A 22,191-nucleotide genomic window follows, 5' to 3' on the forward strand; every position below is an offset into this window, starting at 1 on the left:
TGAGGAAAAAGAATACCCTTGGCAGGGAAGGGAGAGGCAAAGATTAAAACAGAGACTGAAGGAACACCCATTCAGAGCCTGCCCCACATGTGGCCCATACATATACAGCCACCCAATTAGACAAGATGAATGAAGCAAAGAAGTGCAGACCGACAGGAGCCAGATGTAGATCGCTCCTGAGAGACACAGCCAGAATACAGCAAATATAGAGGCGAATGCCAGCAGCAAACCACTGAACTGAGAATAGGTCCCCTATTGAAGGAATCAGAGAAAGAACTGGAAGAGCTTGAAGGGGCTCGAGACCCCAAAAGTACAACAATGCCAAGCAACCAGAGCTTCCAGGGACTAAGCCACTACCTAAAGACTATACATGGACTGACCCTGGACTCTGACCCCATAGGTAGCAATGAATATCCTAGTAAGAGCACCAGTGGAAGGGGAAGCCCTGGGTCCTGCTAACACTGAACCCCCAGTGAACTAGACTGTTAGGGGGAGGGCGGCAATGGGGGGAGGGTTGGGAGGGGAACACCCATAAGGAAGGGGAGGGGGGAAGGGGATGTTTGCCCGGAAACCGGGAAAGGGAATAACACTCGAAATGTATATAAGAAATACTCAAGTTAATAAAAAAAAAAAAAAAAAAAAAAAAGAAAGAAATAAATCCATGTTGGTGAATGAAAAAAAAAAAAAAAAGAAAAAGGTAGTAGCTTTTTATGAACCATATTTTAAGTTTTTATGTATATTAAAATTAACATTGGAAAGAACAGTGGTAGGAGAGGAAGCTGGAGGACAACTGCTGCAAATGCTTGCTTTTGAAAATGCTAATGAAGAGTACAGGAGAGCATTATTACCTATAGAGGAGGCTGGGGATATTAATGCTTATATGAAGGCATGCAAGGGTATCTTTTCTGAAAATGGAAAGATGCATATTTGGCACGTATTGATCCAGATAGAGTTATTAAATTATATGTTTAAATACTCTTGAATATCCTACAGGCACTTTCGCTCAGGATGAGTTGCCTTTAGAGTGGGTTTATATTAAATAAAACTTTAACCAAACATTAACAAATTATGAGGAACAAATTTCTTTAATTATTCAGCAAGGCATACAAAGACCTGATACACTGTGGGGATATGATTGTGCTGCTCTTGTTTTCCCATTAAGCAAAGATAAAGTGGAATATTTAATGTAGATGTCTGAGGTTTTTCAATTAGCCATGATTTCTTACACTGGAAATATTGAATTTCATCCTCCCCATAGTAAATTGTGGGATTGCTTTAAAAAACAAAAAAAAATTTGATAAATACACTAATTTCTGTTGATCCATTACCATCAGCCCTTACTGTGTTTGCAGATGGCTCTAAGACCAAGATGGCTTATTGGACCAAAGATTAATTTTGGGGACAAGAATCTTCTTTTGGGTCAGTACAACAAAATGAATTATTAGCGGTAATTAATGTATTCCAGGATTTTACTCATGATGTAAAAATATTATAGCTGAGTCTGCTTATGTTGTAGGAGTAGTACAGAACATTGCGACTGCTGTTGTTTCTACATCTAAGCCTATATTAAATGTTATTCTCACATATTAAAGGACTATTGTTATTATGAAACTCTAGAATATTCATTACACATACTAGATCACATTCAAAATTTCCAGAATCTTTAACACTTGTCAATCATATGGTAGATCAATTAGTGGCATTTGCTACCCCAGAAGAACACAGTCATAATCATGCCAATACAGGATATTTACATATTAAATATAAGCTTCCCTATTCTTAAGCCAAACAAATTATTGCTAATTGTCCTATGTGTCAGTCTTCTCGTATAAAATGTATTCCATCTCAAATTAATCCCAGAAGGATGCAACTTAATACATCGTGTCAGATCGATATAACCCATATTTCTGAGTTTGGTCGCCTTTCACATATAGATGTAAGCATAGATAATTTTTCAAAATTTGTGTGGGCTACACTATTGCCAGGAGTACGCACTGCTCATGTTATACAGCATCTATTGGAAACTTTTGCTGTTATGGGACTGCCTTCTAAAATTAAATTGATAATGGACCAACATATATTTCTTATCAATATAAACAATTTTGTCAACGATATCATATTGTACATATTACTGGTACAGAACACAATACACAAGGACAAGCTTTTGTTGAAAGAATTCACCATAACCTGAAATGACAAATTATAAAATTAAGAAGGGGGAAAAGAGATGGCCTTATGCAACCTGAATGGAGTTTGCAGACCAGTCCCAGAGCTATATGGCACAAATATTATACGTTATTAATTTTCTTAATTTACCACAAGGTGAAGTTATATCAAGAGCCGATAGACACTTTGTTGAACTTCCCCCCAGAAGGCATGGAACAGACAGTATGGATAAAAATTGCCCGGGATGCTGAATGGCAGGAAGGGACATCATTGTATATAGGGGAGAGGGTTTTGTCTCATTACAGGATGGGAGACTATTATGGTTACCCGGGAGATGGATCCAAGCACAGAATAATAAGAACTGCTCCCTACCCTCAAAGGAATCCAGTTAAACCAGCTACATTTTCTCCTGATGGATGTTCTCAGGAGATGAGGAGGTGTCCTCCATTACTGAGGCCCTGGCTTCTCTTAGTGTCCACAAACAACAATGGATAAGGATCCGTGCAGTGACAACCCTATTACCTATGTGGGGTCAGGTGAAGCGATTAAGCACTGAAAGGAATAATTTTGTCTCCTTCAGGAAAGTCCTTTACGGCTGAGCACTTATTCTTAGCAATGTGTGTTTTACTCATGGTTTCTTCTGCTGCGGCCAATGCCAGTTATCGGGTTTATATTGCTTATCATGATGAAATCCTACTACTTTTCTGTTAGTAAATATATGGATAATGACACAGAACATGATTGGAAGTTAATTCAAGCCTATTTAGAGGGTAATGAAAGTGCTTCAAAAGTAATTAATGCCTTGAAATATGATGTTCGAATGTCTTTTGGTAAACAGCTAGAAGATACTACCCCTATGGAAATAGCGAAATTATTGGCTGATCAATTGACAGGATTAGATCCCAAGGCTTGGCTTCAAAGGATTTTCCATAGCATGGGAGGAGCTAGTTTTGCCATAATCTTATGTACATTATGTATTATGTTGCTTTATTTTTACATGACTAAACCCCTACAAGGACCTTTAGCTATGTTATGTAAAGTGTTACTTTAAAACAAAAGAAAAAAGAAGGAATTGTTAAGACATAGAGATGCAGCTCCCAGGCAGGGTCAAGAAAGGCCTGGTGACAGATTCAAGTAGGGGCTGGAATGCCGCCCTGGAGAAGAAAATGTTTTTCTCACTTGGCCTTAAATTATGTTCTCCTGTGTCCCGTTTCTGTGGAAGTGGTTCTAACGCTCTCTTGGTAATGGTGAGTATATTTTGATTATAATAAGAGAGGTGATTTGTTATATGAATATTTTTAGAAGAAGCTTTTGTTTATTCGTCTTTCTTTGTTTAATCTTCCCTCATTGTTCCTGGTATCCTGGGAATAATAATTTTATGGTATCTTGACACAATGAAAATTGTAGTAATGCATATTCTTAGCTTAATAAGGATTAATAAAGCTTGCAACTGCGTGCAGTTTCTTATACCTTTGCTCTGCACCCCCTGTGTCCTGGGGGTATGCGACCATACCCAGGGCCCCAAATCACTAGACATTGACAATGGGTCACCCCACAAAACACAGAAGCATCTACCTTAGTCAAAAATGGACATTTTATTGAATGCATACACTAACACTGATTGATCACATCCATAGCTAAGATACTAGGGGCAGATCCGTGGCCCAAAATACATTCCTCTAAACCTATAAAGCGAAAGAAAGAAAGAAAGAAGGAAAGAAAGAAAGAAAGGAAGGAAGGAAGGAAGGAAGGAAGGAAGGAAGGAAGGAAGGAAGGAAGGAAGAAGAAAAAACACAAAAAACTTAAGCTTCTTATAGGAACTTCGCAGGAAGTGTTGTCTGGCGGTCAGTTCTGATTAGGCCATTTTAGATGAAACAGTGCATAGTGACCCTTAATGTGATGGGCCCTATATAAAGCTTTTTGCAATATTGGAATTTTAACAAACCTCTCCAGAACATACAGCAGAGGCAAGGATGTGATCACCATGTCCTTGCTCTCTATCAGGTTATTTTTCTGTGTCCTTGATTGTCAGGCATAGACAGCAACAATCTGAAATAGCTGGTAGACATGGAACAAAGTGGCTAAAACTATAGTTGTGGGTTGCACACCTCAACTGTCAATGGCTGATGCTGTCCTCAGAGACCTCGGAGGCCCCTCTTGTAAGACTGTCTATTGGAAAGTGGAAGCACTGACTTCAAAGTGAACCGGGCCAGCCAGGGAGAGGGCATCATGGATACGTGAGACCCTGTCTAAAACCAGCACAAAAACCAACCCTTCATTCAAACCATCATCTATTAATTCTTTATTATTTACCACTTTCTCCCTACCAGCCTTTCAGTCTGGAATGGTAGAAAAGGACTGGGAATGTTCCTTCTATTCTAAGACCTTGATCTCTCTTTCCTTAGGTCCACATTAAGAACACATGCAAATGGATATCACCATCTGAACAACTTAGTATCATCTACTCAGTATATCTAGCCTAATACTGTGCTATGACAATCTCAAGCTTCCCTGAGTTTCGCTGACCCAGCAAGAAGTATGAAGTACTGAGGCCACACCCCAGTGATCCTTTCAAGGGGTTAGAAGAAAGCCGTGAGAGATGCTCCACTTCTTTGTCCTTAGATTAAATCACATTGACACAATGTGGGTGGACTATTTAACCAGACATGTTTCTCCCAACCCCACCTTTCTGAGTTCAGACCATGGCAGAATTCATGCCCCACCACCCTAGATATTGAGTTTAGTGATATGTAAATATTATTTAAACCTGTGTATTAAATTTTGTCATTTTGTTAGTTTTTGTGGTTTTCACAGTCTTCTTTAATTAACTTTCCTAGTTTTATTAATTTATCCCCTGTGTTCTCTGGTATTTTGTTCTTCCCTTCAAACTAAAGTATTCCTTTTAGGATCCTCTACAGAGCTGTCTTACTGGTTACTCATATTGTGTTAAATTTATTTTTAGTGTGCATTAGTCAGCACAGTAGCTGGGCAGCTGCCTGCCCTCCATGGTATCAGATCTACTTTCCAAACAATAACGCTCAACTCTTACAGGCTGTGTAGCATCTTGGCTGCTCTTTGTTCCACTTGGACAGCCCTTGGGACCAGGCTCTCCTCTCCCTTAACCATGGCTGCTGTCCTCTTCCTCTCTCCTCTCCATCACACACGTTCTTCCTTTATTCTATGGCAGCTTCTTCTTCCTTCTTCTGTCCTCATGATCCTCTCTAGCAAAGCCCTCAAAGCTCACCTCCCCCATCTCTCTGCTGTGCAGCTGTTGGCTGTTGGCTTCTTTATAATCACAGTTAACTGGGAGCAGGGTAGTTATTTTGGGTTAACCATTCTTGAGTTCTACAAATTAGCATTAAAATACAAGCAGCATTAGGCCCATCCACCACAGGGATTTTTGTTTGTTTGTTTGTTTGGTTTGCTTTAATTTTCATTTACCTTCTTACTTGTTATTTTATTTTTGGCTATTTTTTATTAATCGGTTATTTTATTTATTTCCATTCAACTGTTGTCCTGCTTTCAAGACTCCCCTCATCAAATTTACATCCCATTTCTGCTCAGCTTTGCCTATGTGACAGTGCTCCCCCACCCACACATATCCATTCCCACCTCACACCTCTAGGATCTGCCTTTGGTGGGGCTACAGGCCTCACCTTGAACCATAGAGCATCCTTGCATACACTTTGGCTGGCAGTTTGGCCCCTGGGAGCTTGGGGATTAGGGAAAGAAGATCTGTTCAGATATTAAAGCCAATGATTGCTGCATTCTCTTCTTTTTCTGGTTATAGGTGAAATTATGTTTGTGTGCTTCTCTTTTTTTAAATTATTGAGAGAAGATTAATTTCTTCGTTTTTCTTGGGTATAGTTTAGTTCATTGTCTTGGAGTTTTCCTCCTATTTGACTCTGTTGTGCTTTCTTACAGAAAAGAATTGTTTAAATTTGGTTTTGTCATGAAATATCCTGGTTCCTCCTTTTATGGTGATTGAGGATTATGCTGGATATAGGAGCCTGTGTCTGCATAACATCTGCCCAAGATTTTCTGACTTTTAGAATCTCTGTTGAGAAGTCTGGTGTAATTCAGATACGTCTGAATTTATTTGTTACTAGATATTTATACCTTACCCCTTTTAATGTTCTTTCTTGATCTGTGCATTTAGCGTTTTAATTATTATGTGAATGGAGGAATTTTTCTGGTACAATTAGTTTGATGTTCTGTAGGCTTGTTGTACCTTTATGGCCTTTTCTTTCTTTACCTTATGGAAGTTTGCTGCTATGATTTGTTGAAGGTGTTTACTGGATCTATGAACTAGAAATCTTAATTCTCTTCTCTATCTATTATCCTTAGGTTTCAACATTTAATTGTGTCCTGAAATTCATGGATGTTTTGGGTTCAATAAACCATACATGTTTATCTGAGATGGGTGTTTTGTGCTTTGTGGGATGACCTCCTTGACCCCAGGCTGCATGAAGAATCTCAGCTGACAATGGGGACATAAATTATAAGTATGTGTAGCAAGACCCAGGCCTCTTCCAGGTTCTTAGATATTAACTGAGAACCTCAAATACAGTAGTAATGTGATAGTGTGTTGTGAATCTAGTTACTATTCTCTATTTTGATATAGATGACTCTTTTTGTGTCATGGTCAGCTTATAATGACTAGAAGACCTAAGCTTGAGAATAACCAAAGACTACATTGCTTCTCTAGCAGCTGAGCTTTTAAAAGTCCTGGTGTGACGGCAACTGTTGGTGGACATTCTGGATTATTCCTTCTGTACTTTAACTCTCTGTGTCACTTCCACCATCAGTAAGTTAGTTCAATTCCATATATTGGAAATTCCTCACCTGGAAGTAATACTCTTTTTTTTTTAAAGATTTATTTATTTATTTAATATATACAAGTACACCGTGACTGTCTTCAGACACACCAGAAGAAGGCATCATATCTCATTACAGATGGTTGTGAGCCACCATGTGGTTGCTGGGATTTGAACTCAGGACCTCTGGAGGAGCTGTCAGTGCTCTTAACCACTAAGCCATCTCTTTAGCCCAAGAAATACTTTCTGAATATGATCTGAGATTGGCCATGGAAAAAGGGTAGCTTGAACTGTCCCACCTAGGTTCTGGGCCTGCACAGGCCTGCTCTCCAAAAGAAACCTGTGTTCACAGCTGTTGGCTGGCTAAGAAAGATTTCACGAGACGTGATACACAGCCCTCGGACTTCTGCTTCAGTCATCTGCACAATTTTTCCCGGACGATATCCTCATACCTCCAGCAGGCGGGTGATGAAGCTGTCCACTCTCAGCTCCCCTTCAGCCATCTTGTGGGCACAAGACTCTCTTCCCTGCAGCAGGAACAAGGGCTTCTCCATGGTGGCTGCAGCAGCAGTGGTGGTTTGGCATTCTCACCTAGGAGACCCTATGCCTTTCTACCCCAGTTCCAACTCAGCTCAGGCCCGGGCCTTCCCCCCATCCACTTCCCATGGAGCAGGGAGAGCACACCCACTAGAAATAAAAGGGAAGCCCTTGGTCCTGCCAAGACTGAACCCCCAGTGAAGGGATTGTTGGGGGGAGGGTGGCAATGGGAGGAGGATGGGGAGGGGACACCAATAGAGAAGGGGAGGGGGAGGGGTTAGGGGGATGTTTGCCTGGAAACCCAGAAAGGTAATAACAATTGAAATGTAAATAAGAAATACCCAATTTAATAAAGATGGAGAAAAAAAGAGAAAAGTGTCACACATTTAAAACAGAAGAATATGGACCCTAATTTTAAACCACAGCTCTGTCAACTAACTAAACCTTTAAAAAGCTCAGATAATCAGGCCAAACAATATTTTCTCGGTTTATGTATCTGTAATGTCGCATAAATAATAATGTCCGTTTCTTGCTATTGTGGAGGGAATTAAATAGATAATATGTAATCATGGAAATTTTGAAGTACCATCCATTTTTCTGTTCATTAAATCACTCTTCCTCATTTCATTGATCAAGTATGTATGTTTTCTTTTCATAATTACATGTATAATAAAACCAGTATAAAAACCTTCAGAATTGTATAAGCTTTCACTTTTAACAAATTAAATTATTTGTTCTTTGTATTTCTGCTGAACATTTAAATGTTCTTTATAAGTCCCAATGCTAGTTTATTAGGTACTTATAAACTTAAAACTCTTTGCCTGAGAGCATGAGTACTATTTAATTATATAGTAACTACACTCAGGCTGTCTTTGTATTAAACCAATTATATCAGACTCTAAAAAAAATTACTATTGCATAAAAGTTTGTGTGTGTATGAGTGTGAGTGTCTGTGTGTGTGTGTGAGTGTGTGTGTGTGTGCGTGCGCAGCACATGACCGAACAACTTTCAGGAGCCATTTCTCTCCTTCTGTCATGTGGGTCCCATGATGTAACCCAGATGTTTGACTTTGGCAATAGATAATATTACCAACTAAATAAATAAATAAACAAACAAAAAACAAGCCACCAATCAACTTTAAAAGTAAAGGCCAGAAGTTCACAGAATAGTAGCATTGGCCTTACCATATCCTTTCTTTGGGGATGGGAAAATTAATGTTCTGAAATCCATGACTTTCAGGAATTGTGATATTCATGGAAATTCAATTCCTTTGCAGATGCTCCAGTTGTTGTGGCCAATTGCTAGAAAGGTCAGCTTAAGCTTGCAGGACCCCCACCATCCCTCCCCCTGCCTCCACAGAAAGCTCAAAAGACACTGCCCAGAACTTACTCCACATTCCCAGAACCACTTTCTTTGTCCATCATTTCTTTGAGATGAAAGGTCAGACTCCTTCACCCTAGTCTCTCCACAATGGACATCCCCCCTCCCAAAACACTTCTAAGACTGGAAAACATGTCTTAGGATGTATCTGCCAGACTCGGACTGAGACAAACTAGGGCACTGGTTGTCACTACAACACTGGTGACATAGCAGAGGACGCCAAGAACTCTCTAGGAGACAATAGAATGTCCAAGAAGGGACAGCAGATGTCATGGGGAGCAGACTTTGCCTCCCTGCTAATGTTCTCCCTGTACTGACCATAAGCTGAGGTGTCCTTTCCAGGAGACTTTCCCGGGGCAGAGCCACTGAGCACCTCCTGCTTCCAAAGCCAAATTTTCCTCAAGGCTTGATTATAAAAACCTTAGTAATTCCTATGCATCTAAATGAATGTTTCCTTCCAAATCCTGCCCAAAAATGTCTCATCCTAACTCAAATTATCCTTCTTCACCAATATTAGCCATTAAAAATTCCTGAGAAATAATACCAGTTTGAATATGCAGTCAAAATGTTCTCCTGTCTTATTATGTACAGGTGCTTGAAATCACATCAAGAAATAGCCTGCATGGAAGGTTGCAACATGGGTGTGTGTTAGGGGAACACTCATGAAGCCTTGTGCTTAGCATTCAACGGTTGCCACAAAATTCCTTAGGAGGAAGACTTGAAATCATTATGGTGCTAGAAACATTGTGGAGGCCAGTTGGCATAGGAAAGTGAAACATTAGAGCCACCAGTGAAGGCTCCTGTTGGGCCCAACTTTGGTGTTTCCCTCCCCCCTGCTGAGCCTTTCAGCCTGCTATAGCAAGAAATTGTTTACACCTTTGACAGCTGCTCTTAGCCCCTGATTTGAGGCTGGGATTTTCCATGGCACCCTTCCTCCCCACTGAGCTTTCCTGCTTCTTGTTTTTAAGAAGCTGTTTATGTCCCTGATTGGGCTGGAACGTTCACCTCACAGACTTGTCCTATTTTCCTGGTTGGGGATTTTCACCTGCCTTGTTGTTTTTCCACAGCTTTTGCCTCTGGTATATAAGGAGATCTCAGTAAAGCCTTGGTGGCACTCGCTAAAAAGGGGTGACCCGTGTACGTGTTTTCTTTCAACCCCACAAACCTACACCCGATATTCACACACTGTCGGCGCAGGCACTGACAATAGGTATCACAATAGAAACTAGTAAATAGATTTAACCAAACTATCACATTAATGCCGTATTTCGTGGTATTTTTTTTTTTTTTTTGCTCTCCTAGAACCTGGAAGAGGCTTGGGGTTTTCTAATCCGACTCATAATTTATTATCCTTCCCAACACTATGTGCTTTGTTCTGTTAATGCTAACAGCGCCATCCAATACCTAGGATATTTTCTACTGACATGTGTGACATGAGACAAAACAGTCCCTGTCATCCCTCACCTGAATAAACTTCCTTAGAGGACTGTGTAGTTGGAGGGTCCTTCTTTCCTCTCCAAGATCGAGAAACATTTCCAGTCTTCAGACAAGTGTGTCAGCCATTGTCCAGTGACTGTCTTGAGATGTCCACAATGTCAGCTGAGTGTCATCATCTAGCCTGCTCTGTAATTGTTGTAGATGATTAATAGGGTTCCAGCCCTAGGATTTAATTCAGTGCTACAGTACCTGCCAAACACGCTCAAAGCCCTAGCTGCCACTCTAGTCCTGTGTGCTCTAGAGAAAGAAAATAAAGATCCCCATTGTCTATCAAGTTTCTCCTCCAATAGAAGGAGAATCTGCGAATCTGCATCTGGTCTTTTAAGTAACTCTAAGCCCCAGCTTCCCCACTGCTCCCTGCATCGATTCCATTATTGGTGCATTTTCAGTAACTCTCCCTTTATTTGCACCATGTCAGTAAAGTGTGTGTGTATGTGTGTATGTGTGTTCATCCATGAACTCACTATAAATTATTATCAAATGACCCAGAAGACCGTGGAGAAACCTGTCGATGTGCATGCAGAATTATGTTACTACCGTTCCATGGCACCTTGCAGGGAACACTGAAATAGTGGGCCGCTTTAATAGAGCCTAAAACCAGGCTATGCATGGTTTTCAGTGACGTTGTGATGTGCAACACCACAACAGAGATCAGCAGAAGCTTCATTTATTCCATGCTGCTGTTACCAAGAGGAGGCAAAACCTCATCCCATAGAGAGTCTGGTGGGATCTGATGAAGGGCAATAAACTCAGGTTGAAATCAAGCCTTTAGAAACAAAGAGAAAAATGCAAAGTCAAGGAAAGCAAGAGCTGTCTTTTTCTTTTCTTCCTCTTTTTTTTTTTTTTTGAGAAGATCCACAAGAGAGACAACCCCTTCCTCAAACTAACAATGCAGAAGAGAGACAATACATGAATTAAAAATCAGAAATGAAATGAGGGACATAAGAATAGAAACCGAGCAAATTCCAAAATCATTAGTTCTTACTCCCGAGGACTTTACGCCAGAACACTGGAATATTTATTCGATATTGTTGATTTTGTAGACAGATAACAATTACCAAAGTTAAATCCACATCTGGGAAGGTATCTGAAAAATACCCCTAAGAAAATAGATACACTCATTAAAGGTTGCATACATTATATATTATATTGCTTTCTTTTTGCATGATTAAACCCCTTCAAGGACATTTAGCTATGTTATAGAAAGTGTTACTTTTAAAACAAAAGGACAAAGAGAGAAATTGAGGAGTCACTGAGAGACACTTCCCAGACAGGATCAAGGAAAGACGGCTGAGAGATGCAAGCAGGGGCTGGAACGCTGCCCTTGAGAAGAAAATGTTTTTCTCACTTTACCTTACACTATGCTGTACTGTGTCTGTTTTTTGTGGAAGCGGCTCTCATGCTCTCTGGGTTATGACAAGTATATTGTGATGCTAGGAAGAGGGGTGATTTGCTATACAGATATTTTAAGGAGAAGCCTTTGCTTAGTCTCACTTCTTTGCCTAGTCTTGCCTCAGTCGTTCCTGGTATCATGGGAATAACGATCTTATTATATCTTGCCAAAAGGGAAAGTTAGGTAATCCATATTCATGCCTATATAAGGGTTAATAAACTTGCAGCTGCATGCAGTTGCATCTGCCTTTGCTCTGCATCCTCTGTGTCCTGGTTATTTGTGACCGTACCTGGGCCCCCAATGCACTAGATGTTGACAAGCTTCACCCTTCTCAGTGTCAGGTTTATTTTCTTTCTTTTTTGAAATCTATGATGTGGAGGCGTATTACAGCAACAATATGAAATAGCAGGCGGGCATGTATGAAAATTGCTGTGTTTAAGCTAGGTGTGGGGACAAGTCCTCAAAAGGAGCTGTTAAGATGGGAAACACATAATGCATTTGTTGCTGGAATTGAGTTGCCTCAGCTGTGTTGCTCTGCCTGCTCACTTATGCTGAATTTTCCACTACTGTACTTGTATACACAAGTACAGTGTGGTCAGTTATTATAGATATTTGTCATTTCTTACAGAGGGCAACTATGATTGACTACATCCAATTCTATAAAAAACAAAACTCAGGAAACCTGGCCCTTGGCAGCAATGAATCAAGAAATATCTAGGATGGTGGGGCATGAATTCTGCCAAGCAATGAACTCAGATAGGTGGGGTTGTGAGGAAGATGTGTGGTTGAATAGCCCAATAGATTCACGTTGTATCATCTTGATTTAATCTAAGGACAAAGAAGTGCAGTATCTCTGATGGCTTTCTTCTAACCCCTTGAAAGGTTCACTGGGGTTTGACCTCAGTTCTTCATTCTTCTTGCTGGGGCAGCAACACTCAGGGAAGCTTGAGATTTCCATAGGCACAGGATTAGGCTAGAAATGCTGAGTAGGTAATATTTAGTTATTCAGATGGTGATACCCATTTCATTTGTTCTTAACGTGGACCTAAGGAAAGACAGATCGAGGTCCTTAGAATACAAAGATCATTTCCAGTTCTTTTCTACCTTTCCTGAATGAAAGACTGGTTGGCAGAGAATGGTAAAAATTCAAGAATTGGTAGATGATTCTTTGAATGGAGGGTGGGTTTCTGTGCTGGTTTTAGACAGGTTCTCAATTACCCCATCTTGTTCTCTAAGTTGCTCTTCAGGTTCACTTTGAGCTCAAATAAAGCTGCTTCCACTTTCCAACAGGTAGTCTTACAAAGGGGCCTCCAAGGACTGTGAGGACAGCATTAGCCAATGAGAATTGAGGTGTGTAACCCACAACTATAGCTTTATCTGAAAGACCCTCCGACAGAGGAGACTCTCGCTCCAGTCCTGAGGACAATCACCACCCCATGAACACACAGGACTCAGTCTTGATGTAAAAACAAGAGGTTTACTTTGGGATACCAATGCACTGGGGCCCGACATGGTCCACACGCAGGAGGGATGTGAGGAGCCTCGAACAACAGAAATGTACAGCTTAAATAGTCAGTTAAGATTACACAATTTCATTACCTCAGGTATTTCGGTGCCAAGGATAACTAGGCAGATGTTTCTCATCCTGGAATTCCTGGGATAAGGTCTTAACCACATCAATGCAGCTATTTCAGTACGAAGGACATCTGACTTGATATATGTTTTCTTATCCTGGGGTTCCCAGGACAAGGACCAAGGATATCTGTCTTGGCAGGTGTTTCTCTTCTGGAGTTCCTAGGACAAGGCTATAGCTATGTCAGCCTATAGCACAGCTGCATTCAGTACCAAGGACATCTCACTTCTATAGTGGTCAGTCAGCTTCCCAGAGATGTTTCCTGTCTTGTAATTGCCCTGCAGTAAATATGTTCTATACCCTCTGTTCTTATGGTCAGGCAGCTTCCTAGAGAGTGGGTGGGAATGTGCTTTCTGTACTTTCTGTTCTATTGTCTAATGTGTAGGGGCTAAGCGAGGGCCAGCTTAAAAGATTCTCATTCGTAAGAAATGGCTGTACTGATATCAAACGGGGATCTTTCATATCCACTTTCTTCCAAGTCTACCAGCCATCTCAGATTGTTGCTGTAATATGCCTGACAATCAAGGACACAGAAAAATAACTTGATACACAGCAAGGACATGGCAATCATATCCTGTGTCGTTATGTATGTTCTGGATGAGGTTTGTTAAAATGACAATATTGCACAAAGCTGTATATAGGACCCATCAAATTAAGGGTCACTATGCACTGTCATAGCTAAAATGGCCTGGTCAGAAGTGACCAATGGATCACTCTTCTGTAACTTCACATGAGAGGCTTGTGCTTTTTGTGTTTTTTATTTTTGTGTTTTTTTCTTATTTATTTATTTATTTATTTATTTATTGCTTTATATGTTGTCAGGAAGATAGTTCAAGTCATGGATCTGCCCCCAAAATCTGAGCTTTGCTACTAATACTGTAAACAGTATTAGTGTATGCATTCAATAAAATAACTGTATTTTTTTTTTTAGTAGGATAGATGCGTTTGAGTTTTGTGGGGTAATCCATGAAACAGGAGTAAAGATGCTTGTTTCTTACTCTGTCCACTGAGTTATGTCTCTAGGCTTGTCCTACTCCTTTGGCTGCACCCCCCCCCCCACATCTGCTGACTATTTTATTTTTCAAATGAAATCACACGTTATAGCTTAGAGAGGACTGTAAGCAATTCTACTTTGGTAACTTAAGTGCAAAGAGGAGAGCCCCACACTCAGCCTGAGGGTGCATTCACTGGTGGATCCAATATTTCAGTTTCCTCTGCTAACAGATCACCACAATGTTGCCAGGACCATAATGAATGCAATTCTTTCTCCTAAGGAATCTGGTGGCAACTGTCAAATGTTAAGCACAAAGCTTCAGGTTGTACCTATAACACACACCCACATTGCAACCTACCCTACAGGCTATTTCTGGGTGTGATTTCATGCACCTGCACATGATGAGACAGGAGACCTCTTTGGCTACTTATAGGAACTGGTGTGATTTCTCAGTAATCTTTAATGGGTAACATTGCTGACTGAGGAGAATTTGAGGTAGGATGAAACATTTCTGTGCAGGGATTGGGGAGGAAGCACTCATTTAGAAACATAGCAATGACTTAGGTTTTTCCAATCAAGCCTAGAGCCAAATTTGGCTTTGGAAGCATGTGGTGCTCAGTGGCTATGCCACAGGGAAGTCCCCTGAAAAGGGTCCATCAGCTTTTGCTCAGTACAGGGAGAACATTAGCAGGGAGGCAAAGTCTGTTCTCCGTGACATCAGCCGTCCCTTCGTGGATATTCTATTGTCTCCTAGAGAGACCTTGGAATCCCTGTGATGTCACCAGTACCGTTGTGACAACCAATTCCCTACTTTTTCTCTTAGTGTCCAAAGGATATATCCACAGACATGTTTGCCCATCTTCTCAGGCGCTTTGGGAGAGTTGATGTTGATAGAGAAGAGTCTAGAGTGAAGCAAACGAAACCTAAAGGTAATGATGGACACAGGACATGGGGAATGTGGAGTAAGTTCTGGGCAGTGTATGTTGAGCTTCCTGTCAGGGGTGTGTGTGGGGGTCTTCCGCTGGCCTTTTTAGTAATGGGCCACAACCACTGGAACATCTCCACAGATACTGAATTCCATGATTATCACAATTCCTGAAAGTCAAGGTTTTCACATCATTAGTTCTCCATAACCACATGGAGGATATGGCAATGCCTATGCTATTATTGGGTGAACTTCTAGTCTTTACTTTTACAGTGCATTCGGTATGTTAAATTGATATAATAACACCATAAGTAGTCATGGAGGGTATAACTTTTCTGAATTAAACAGGGCATCAATGTACTTCACTTTCATTGCTTCTTTAAATTCAGTGACTATCTGACAGTAGTAAGAGGGAGAGAACTGTGCTCCTGGCCATGACCTTATATTCTTAGAACTCCTTTGACTACCTCTGGCTGACGGGGCCAATCTTACCTTCATATATTAGAGGTTCTGTGTGGCAGATATTTTTCTACAGTAGCCAACTATACGGAGCAGGTAGAGAAAGAGCTTGTAACCTATTGGCACTTCTGGGGCATTTGTCATTTCTGTAGGGGGAATTAATAAGTCTGTTGACCATGTCCTCCCCCTATATGACTTTTTAATGCAAAGTTATTGGACTAGAGTAACAGTGTAGGATATCTGAGTATCCCTGATCAATCAAGTCATTGTGGATGCTGAATTGATGATCTGACTTCTGAAACCAGGTTGTAGCCTGCGTACCTGATAATAATCCTGGAGAAGGCATCTTTCTGGTACTTGTAAGCCTGTGTGGTTGGGCATAGGGAACACCTGGCTGCTCACATCTCTTGGTCTCTATATAGTAGTGGGGGAACTGTGATCCACTTAGGATGCCTCTTACACATAGACCAAACTCCTTGAAGTGACACTGGCTTCCAAGCATGTTCTCCTGTTTGGGCGACACTGTGGTCTGTGTATGCTCTATGCATTCGCCCCATGCGGGTTCACTTGTATTCTTCTACTTACAGAGGCCTGCAGACAGACGTCATCCCCTGAAAATGTCCAAAACAAGGTGCGGGCCAATGAGGAAGAGGAGAGGCTGAATAGAGAACTGGAGCTAACTACCAAGGAGAGAAATGAGCTGACAGATCGCCTCCTTTATGTGACAGGTGGATCCATGAGCAAGAGGTATGCATTGCTCCAAACAAACGACCTTGTTCTAAACCTCATCTCCCATAGAGCGGAGATGCAGAACCTGACCCTTACTGAGGAGTGAGTTTGGAAATGGACCCTCTGATTCCACCTGTTGAAAATCTGAACTTGCAATCTGAGTGAAGATTTCAGGGATAAAGTCACTTGGGCATGAGTTCCCAGTGTACAATTGGAAAGCCCTTGACAGGTGGTAGCTTTGCAAGGTTCTAGGTGCTGTGAGTTTGTGGAGAGTGTTTGTACTTGCTAGGAAGGTGACTGAATGCTATCATCTCATGGCAGCACCCTTAGGTGACAGGTCCCACAGTGTTCATATCAATGCTTAACTAGAAGTCCTGAGGCTCAGGCCTGTTCCTTCTTGTCTCTGTGCCTTAAATTCCGAGACAGTAATGGTGCATACATTTCTACTGATTCTCATTGTGCTCTTTCCATATTTGTCTCTCTTTCTCATTCTCTGAGTCTGTTTACTTTCCTTTTCTTGTGGGTGTGTCCCAGTTTGTGTGTCTGTGTGTGCACAGGTCTGCATGCATATGCACAACTTTTATATGTTTCCGTGTCCCTCCACCCTTGGAATTTAGGGGTCTGTTTTTTGACCTCAGGATTTACCTGTATAATAGTTTCATGGAGGTGTGAGTGCTTTATTTTGGAAGCCCCACTTTCAACAGCACAGTTCTTTGCCTGTGTGGTCACATTTGTCTATACATTTGTATGCCTTGGGCAGATTATAAGTTTGTGGCAATATCTGGTCTCATCTCCAGAATTATGTGTACTGTCTGCCTCTAGAATATTAGTTATTCGGCTTGTAGCATTCCACTTGTCAAAACAGGAAAAATGAAATCAGAGGTTTCTGGATGTGTGTGTGTGTGTGTGTGTGTGTGTGTGTGTGTGTGTGTGTGTGTGTGTTTGGGTAAGCTCTGTGGCCTAGGCTCTTGACAGCATTAACAGGTTTAAATGCAGATCCAGCCCTCCTGATTGAAAAAAGTGAGCCAGGGAACCCTTTATCTGGGTGCTTAGCTTCTGTTATCCTGGGCACACAATTCCAAGTTTCTGAAGCTGAAGAAGATCCAAATATGTAGAATTCAGAAAGTGTCCTTCCAGGGCTGGGGTAGTACAGGACGCAGCCTGAGTTCATATAATCCTAAACCTCGATGTTCATTGGGTTCTATCTTCCTGGGGCCAGCCCGTACTTCAGGCCAAATCCATTTTATGAAAACTTGAAGATAAAGGAGAAACAGGTCATGTCATTACTGCACAACTTAGACACAAAGAACATTGAACATCGTGAGAAATTTCAGGAGCTCAAGAAGGAGATTAACTTCTATCGGTAAGTACTGGTCAGAAGGGCCCATCACTTGTGGAATATCCATTGCTGCCTCTCTTTGTTCTGGAATGGAGAGCCTGCAGCTCTGGGTCCATGTCTTCTGCTGTTTAAATATCACTGTGCCGTGGGTCTTTTGGACTCAGTTTCAGTTCCATAAGAGACTGTGACTTCTCAGCACAGTGTCTATGCATCTTTAGAAGGCTCTGGATAGATCTATACTGATTCAGGCATCAGAGTGTTATTAGGCCGACCTGGGCCTCTGGGGTCATACCAGGTTTAACAAAGCTGAATGTGTGGACCACATGGTTAGCATGACCTCCCTTGGTTCTACTGTCCTCTTGTGGTTGTTTACTGCCTACTATTTGATGTTGCCCCGATGCATTGGGCTTTCATGGATAGTTGTAGATCCCTTGTTCTTTTGGAGAGACATGGACTCTTATTGGTGCTTGGGTCACAGAAACAATTTATTCTTCCCTGGATTGGCCGTTTGCTGTTTGTGCAGCAGCCTTACATGTATGGAGATGTATTCTACGAAGTCTTTATGGGAATCTGGGTCCTGGTGGAGTTTGTGGGATTTGGCAGTTGGAATGGGAGGAAGAGGCTTCAGGATCTTACTATGCAGAGTGTGTTTCCAGCAACCTGCACAGCCGGCTCCTGATGGACCAGGCATGTATGAAGAAGAAGTTGGTCACATTGAAGCAGGAGTGCAAGGAGTTACAGCGATATTTGTTTGAGTTGAACCCGAATGATGAAGACGAACAGGAGAAGACCAGCAACCTAGACCCAGCAAAATGTGGTAGGAACAAGCAGCTGAGTCAGATTAACAATGTCTGATACCATTTGCCTATTGGATACATCTTTGCTTCCCCTATCACCTTTCTAATCTCCCCACACCCAGTCAGTCACCCACCTCATGTGATAGAGTTATTCATTGCTCTGTCTATGCACAAGTATTCTGGGATGTTAACCACTCTTCAGAAACTGAATTATGGGCAATTATACTTCTCTGCCCTTTTTGAAACTGCAATCCAGAAATGGTGACAGAGGAATAACATATCACATGACTGAAGGCAGCAACTTGACAGCTGGTATGCGTGTCCCCACCACATCCGTGTCTTAATAGCTGCCTTCTTCTCCCAGGTCTCAGGAACTGCAGGAGACATGGAATAGGACGGATCCCAGGAAGACAGCCCCCTGAAGAATGAGTTTCTCTCTCAGGAGATCCCTGTGACGACAATCCTCACAGTCAAAGACTTTTTGTGGGTGAATATTCTTCTTCTCAGATAATTTCCTCAATGTATAGAGACCCTACATTTATGTATCCGTATGCCAGCCTGTCTGGTTGAGGTCTTTCTCCTCTCTCATACCGACAACACCATTTGAGAGACAACTGAGGGGACTGCCTTGACATCTCACGTCCTAGAGGAGAAACAGCACTACAACTGTGTTTCTAAATGTTCATTAAGAAAATGCTGTTAAGAAATGTTTTTGGTTATGATTTTCATTGAAGTTTTCTTTTTGTTATTTCATAGTTATATATTCTTGTTACTGTTTTTCATTTTATACCATTTTAGGTATTCATTTTATTCCTGTTTCTTGTAAATTGTACTCCTTATGAATAAAAATTGATTTGAAACTCTTGACTCTTAAGACCATCTTATTCAAGGGTCCTTTCCCCTCCTGTAGACTTAGAACTGACAGCTGGATATGGATCTTTGCATGGACCAGGCAGCATGGGTAAATAGGGAATTCAAAGCCACCAAGGGGTACACAGGGTGATAGTGTCTTTTGTGTGGATAATGTGACTTTTTTTATGGACACACACTTTATGATGTAATCACTGACATACTGTATCCATGCTGTCATGTATTCTTCTCATCCTAACTATATCAGTCTACAACACACATTCCTTATTGACTGTGTGCACCAGATATTGAGTAACACACACTCATGCCTGTAGAGCTGCAGAAAAAATGACAACTTTCACAAAGGAATATAGAATAATCCTAATTGAGAACCATGTGCCTCAGTTTTTCTTACAATACAGCATTAGTATTAAACCACAAAGATAATGACCATTAACGTCATTTTGGGAAATAGGTTTTTATAGGTGCTGTTTCACTTGATCATTCATATGCTGTGTTTTTTATTGTTGCTGATTATATTTATTTTTATCATTTAACTCAATGGATCTTTTTTTTTCAAATGTATGTATGTATGTATGTATGCACTCCTCAGTGCATTTCCCTCATGATCCAAAAGAGGGAATAGCATTCCCCATTGTAGATGATTGTTAGGGACCATGTGGTTCTTCTGAGAGAGCAGCAGATGCTCTAACCTGGGAGTCATCACCACAGCTCCTGTAGGTAGCTTTTGTCCTTTCAGGGCATGTGCTATACTAGATGGACGCCATCATCTCCCATTAAGGAGAGAGATCTCAGGAGATGTGTATATACAGGTGGTTGAGCGGTGCCTGCTCAATGTGGTAGCCTGCTAGGCATCCACACCGGGCTCTGGTGCCTCCACTGCTCATTGTGCATTCAGGATCATCCTCCAGCATCACTCAGTTTCAATTCCAAACAGATCTTTCACTTACTATCGATGATTATATACATTAAGCACATCTGATAAAATACTGAAGAGACTAGCCTCCTTCTACAGGCCAACTTGGCATAATGAATTCTTTTGATAGAAAGCAAGATAATTATCTTAATCTATGCAGGTCAGGGAGGACCTCAAGAGCATCCATAGTGAATGCAGACTGCAGCTGTGACCACATGTTTCTTTTGCATAGCACGTCTGTGCAAGCCCAGAGCTTAGGTGGGACAGTTCATGTTTCACCTTTTACATGGAAATCTGTGATTGTATTGAGAAAGTATATGTTCCACGGGACTCATTTCCAATTTATGGAATTAAACTGACTTACTGAGAGTGGAGGTGACTCAGAGCGATAAAGTGAAGAAGAATAATCCAGTATGTCTGCAAACAGATGCTGTCTCATTAGGGCTTTTCAATGCTCAGCAGCTGGAGAAGCAAGGGAGAGGCATTGGTGACTCTCAAGCTTAGGTCCTCTAGTCATTATAAGCTGACCATGACACAAAAGGGGTCATAGGTATCACACTAGAACCTAGTAACTAGATTTAACCAACCTATCACATTAATGCTATGTTTGGTGCTATTTTTTGCCCTCTTAGGACCTGGAAGAGGCTTGGGGTTTTCTAATACTACTCATAATGTATTATCCTTCCCAACACTATGGGCTTTGTTCTGTTAATGCTAACAGCGCCATCCAATACCTAGGATATTTTCTACTGACATGTGTGACATGAGACAAAACAGTCCCTGTCATCCCTCACCTGAATAAACTTCCTTAGAGGAAAGTGTAGGTGGAGGGTCCTTCTTTCCTCTCCAAGATCGAGAAACATTTCCAGTCTTCAGACAAGTGTGTCAGCCATTGTCCACTGACTGTCTTGAGATGTCCACAATGTCAGCTGAGTGAGGACAGGGCAGGGCAGGGCAAGGGATTGGGGCAGGGCAGGGTAGGGCAGGGGAATGTGGCAGGGCAGGGGAGGGCAGAGCACTGGGGCACGGTATTGGGGCAGGGCAGGGGTTTGGGGCAGGGCAGGGGTTTGGGGCAGGGCACAGCAGGGCATTGGGGCAGGGCAGGGCAGGGCATTGGGCAGGGCATTGGGGCGGGGCAGGGCAGGGCATTGGGGCAGTGCATTGGAGCAGGGCAGGGCAGGGCAGGGCAGGGGATTGGGGCAGAGTCCATGAGATGTTAGTAGGCAACAGGCCAGCTGGGGCTAGTGTGGGTACAGGGCTTCTAGTGTGGGTGTGAGAGGAGTAAATTAGGAATGGTCAGATTCTGATGCAGCATATAGGCGGGAAGCAGCTTAGACCATCTCAGTGCCATATAGGGACATTGTAGACACTGATGGGCAATGTCGGGATAGTAGGGTCCCATATAGTGCTCTCTGCAGGTGTCAGGAGAGCATACAGTGGCTCTGTCAGACTTATGACAATCAGGCAGGCACTGGGTGCAAGTGAGAATCATGGGACAAGCCCTGTGTGCAGCCTGGTTTTGGGACATTCCCAGGTGCCCCATGGACTGCAAATTAAAGGCAAAGGACACAGGGAAGCCAGCAATTCCCATGCACAGGACATAAATACCTGTAGATCTTTCTAGAATTTCCATAGACTATCTGTCACTCGTCCTCATTATAGAAGGCACCAACATTCTGCCCTCTACTTCAACTTGGTGAGACAGCTATTCTAACTCCAGCAGGAAGGCCTCAGGGAAG

At 41.8% G+C, this 22,191-nt stretch overlaps 3 protein-coding genes across 6 annotated transcripts in view; 2 read left to right on the forward strand and 1 right to left on the reverse strand.

The window, feature by feature from the left end:
- The window catches only part of LOC147998836 (uncharacterized), a 924,038-nt gene that overhangs the window by 114,446 nt on the left and 787,401 nt on the right, over nucleotides 1-22,191 (reverse strand). The gene's annotated exons all lie outside the window — the stretch shown is intronic.
- LOC147998838 (disks large homolog 5-like) overlaps nucleotides 1-22,191 on the forward strand; it is a 260,765-nt gene that overhangs the window by 46,556 nt on the left and 192,018 nt on the right. For both annotated transcript variants that reach the window (XM_087595542.1, XM_087595543.1), the window contains exon 3: nucleotides 1,353-1,419. The gene's annotated coding sequence lies outside the window, so the exon portion shown is untranslated. The remainder of the gene's footprint in view (nucleotides 1-1,352; nucleotides 1,420-22,191) is intronic.
- Nucleotides 15,206-19,522, forward strand: LOC147998840 (disks large homolog 5-like). The gene is made up of 5 exons (XM_087596704.1): nucleotides 15,206-15,346; nucleotides 16,389-16,548; nucleotides 17,750-17,893; nucleotides 18,526-18,686; nucleotides 19,031-19,522. Exons 1-5 carry the CDS (start codon nucleotides 15,265-15,267, stop codon nucleotides 19,093-19,095), a joined length of 612 nt encoding a protein of 203 aa, XP_087452830.1. The 5' UTR covers nucleotides 15,206-15,264; the 3' UTR covers nucleotides 19,096-19,522.

The sequence above is a fragment of the Rattus norvegicus genome, chromosome 19 (genome assembly GCF_021556685.1).
Source record: "Rattus norvegicus strain SHRSP/BbbUtx chromosome 19, alternate assembly SHRSP_T2T, whole genome shotgun sequence".
NCBI lineage: Eukaryota > Metazoa > Chordata > Mammalia > Rodentia > Muridae > Rattus > Rattus norvegicus.

Excerpts from the sequence above, each read along its gene's own strand:
- LOC147998840 (XM_087596704.1), top strand. The coding sequence starts at position 15,265 with ATGTTTGCCCATCTTCTCAGGCGCTTTGGGAGAGTTGATGTTGATAGA. Across the intron at positions 16,549-17,749 it reads GGTGGATCCATGAGCAAGAG|CCCGTACTTCAGGCCAAATC; the intron begins GTATGCATTGCT and ends TCCTGGGGCCAG. Across the intron at positions 17,894-18,525 it reads AAGGAGATTAACTTCTATCG|CAACCTGCACAGCCGGCTCC; the intron begins GTAAGTACTGGT and ends GTGTGTTTCCAG.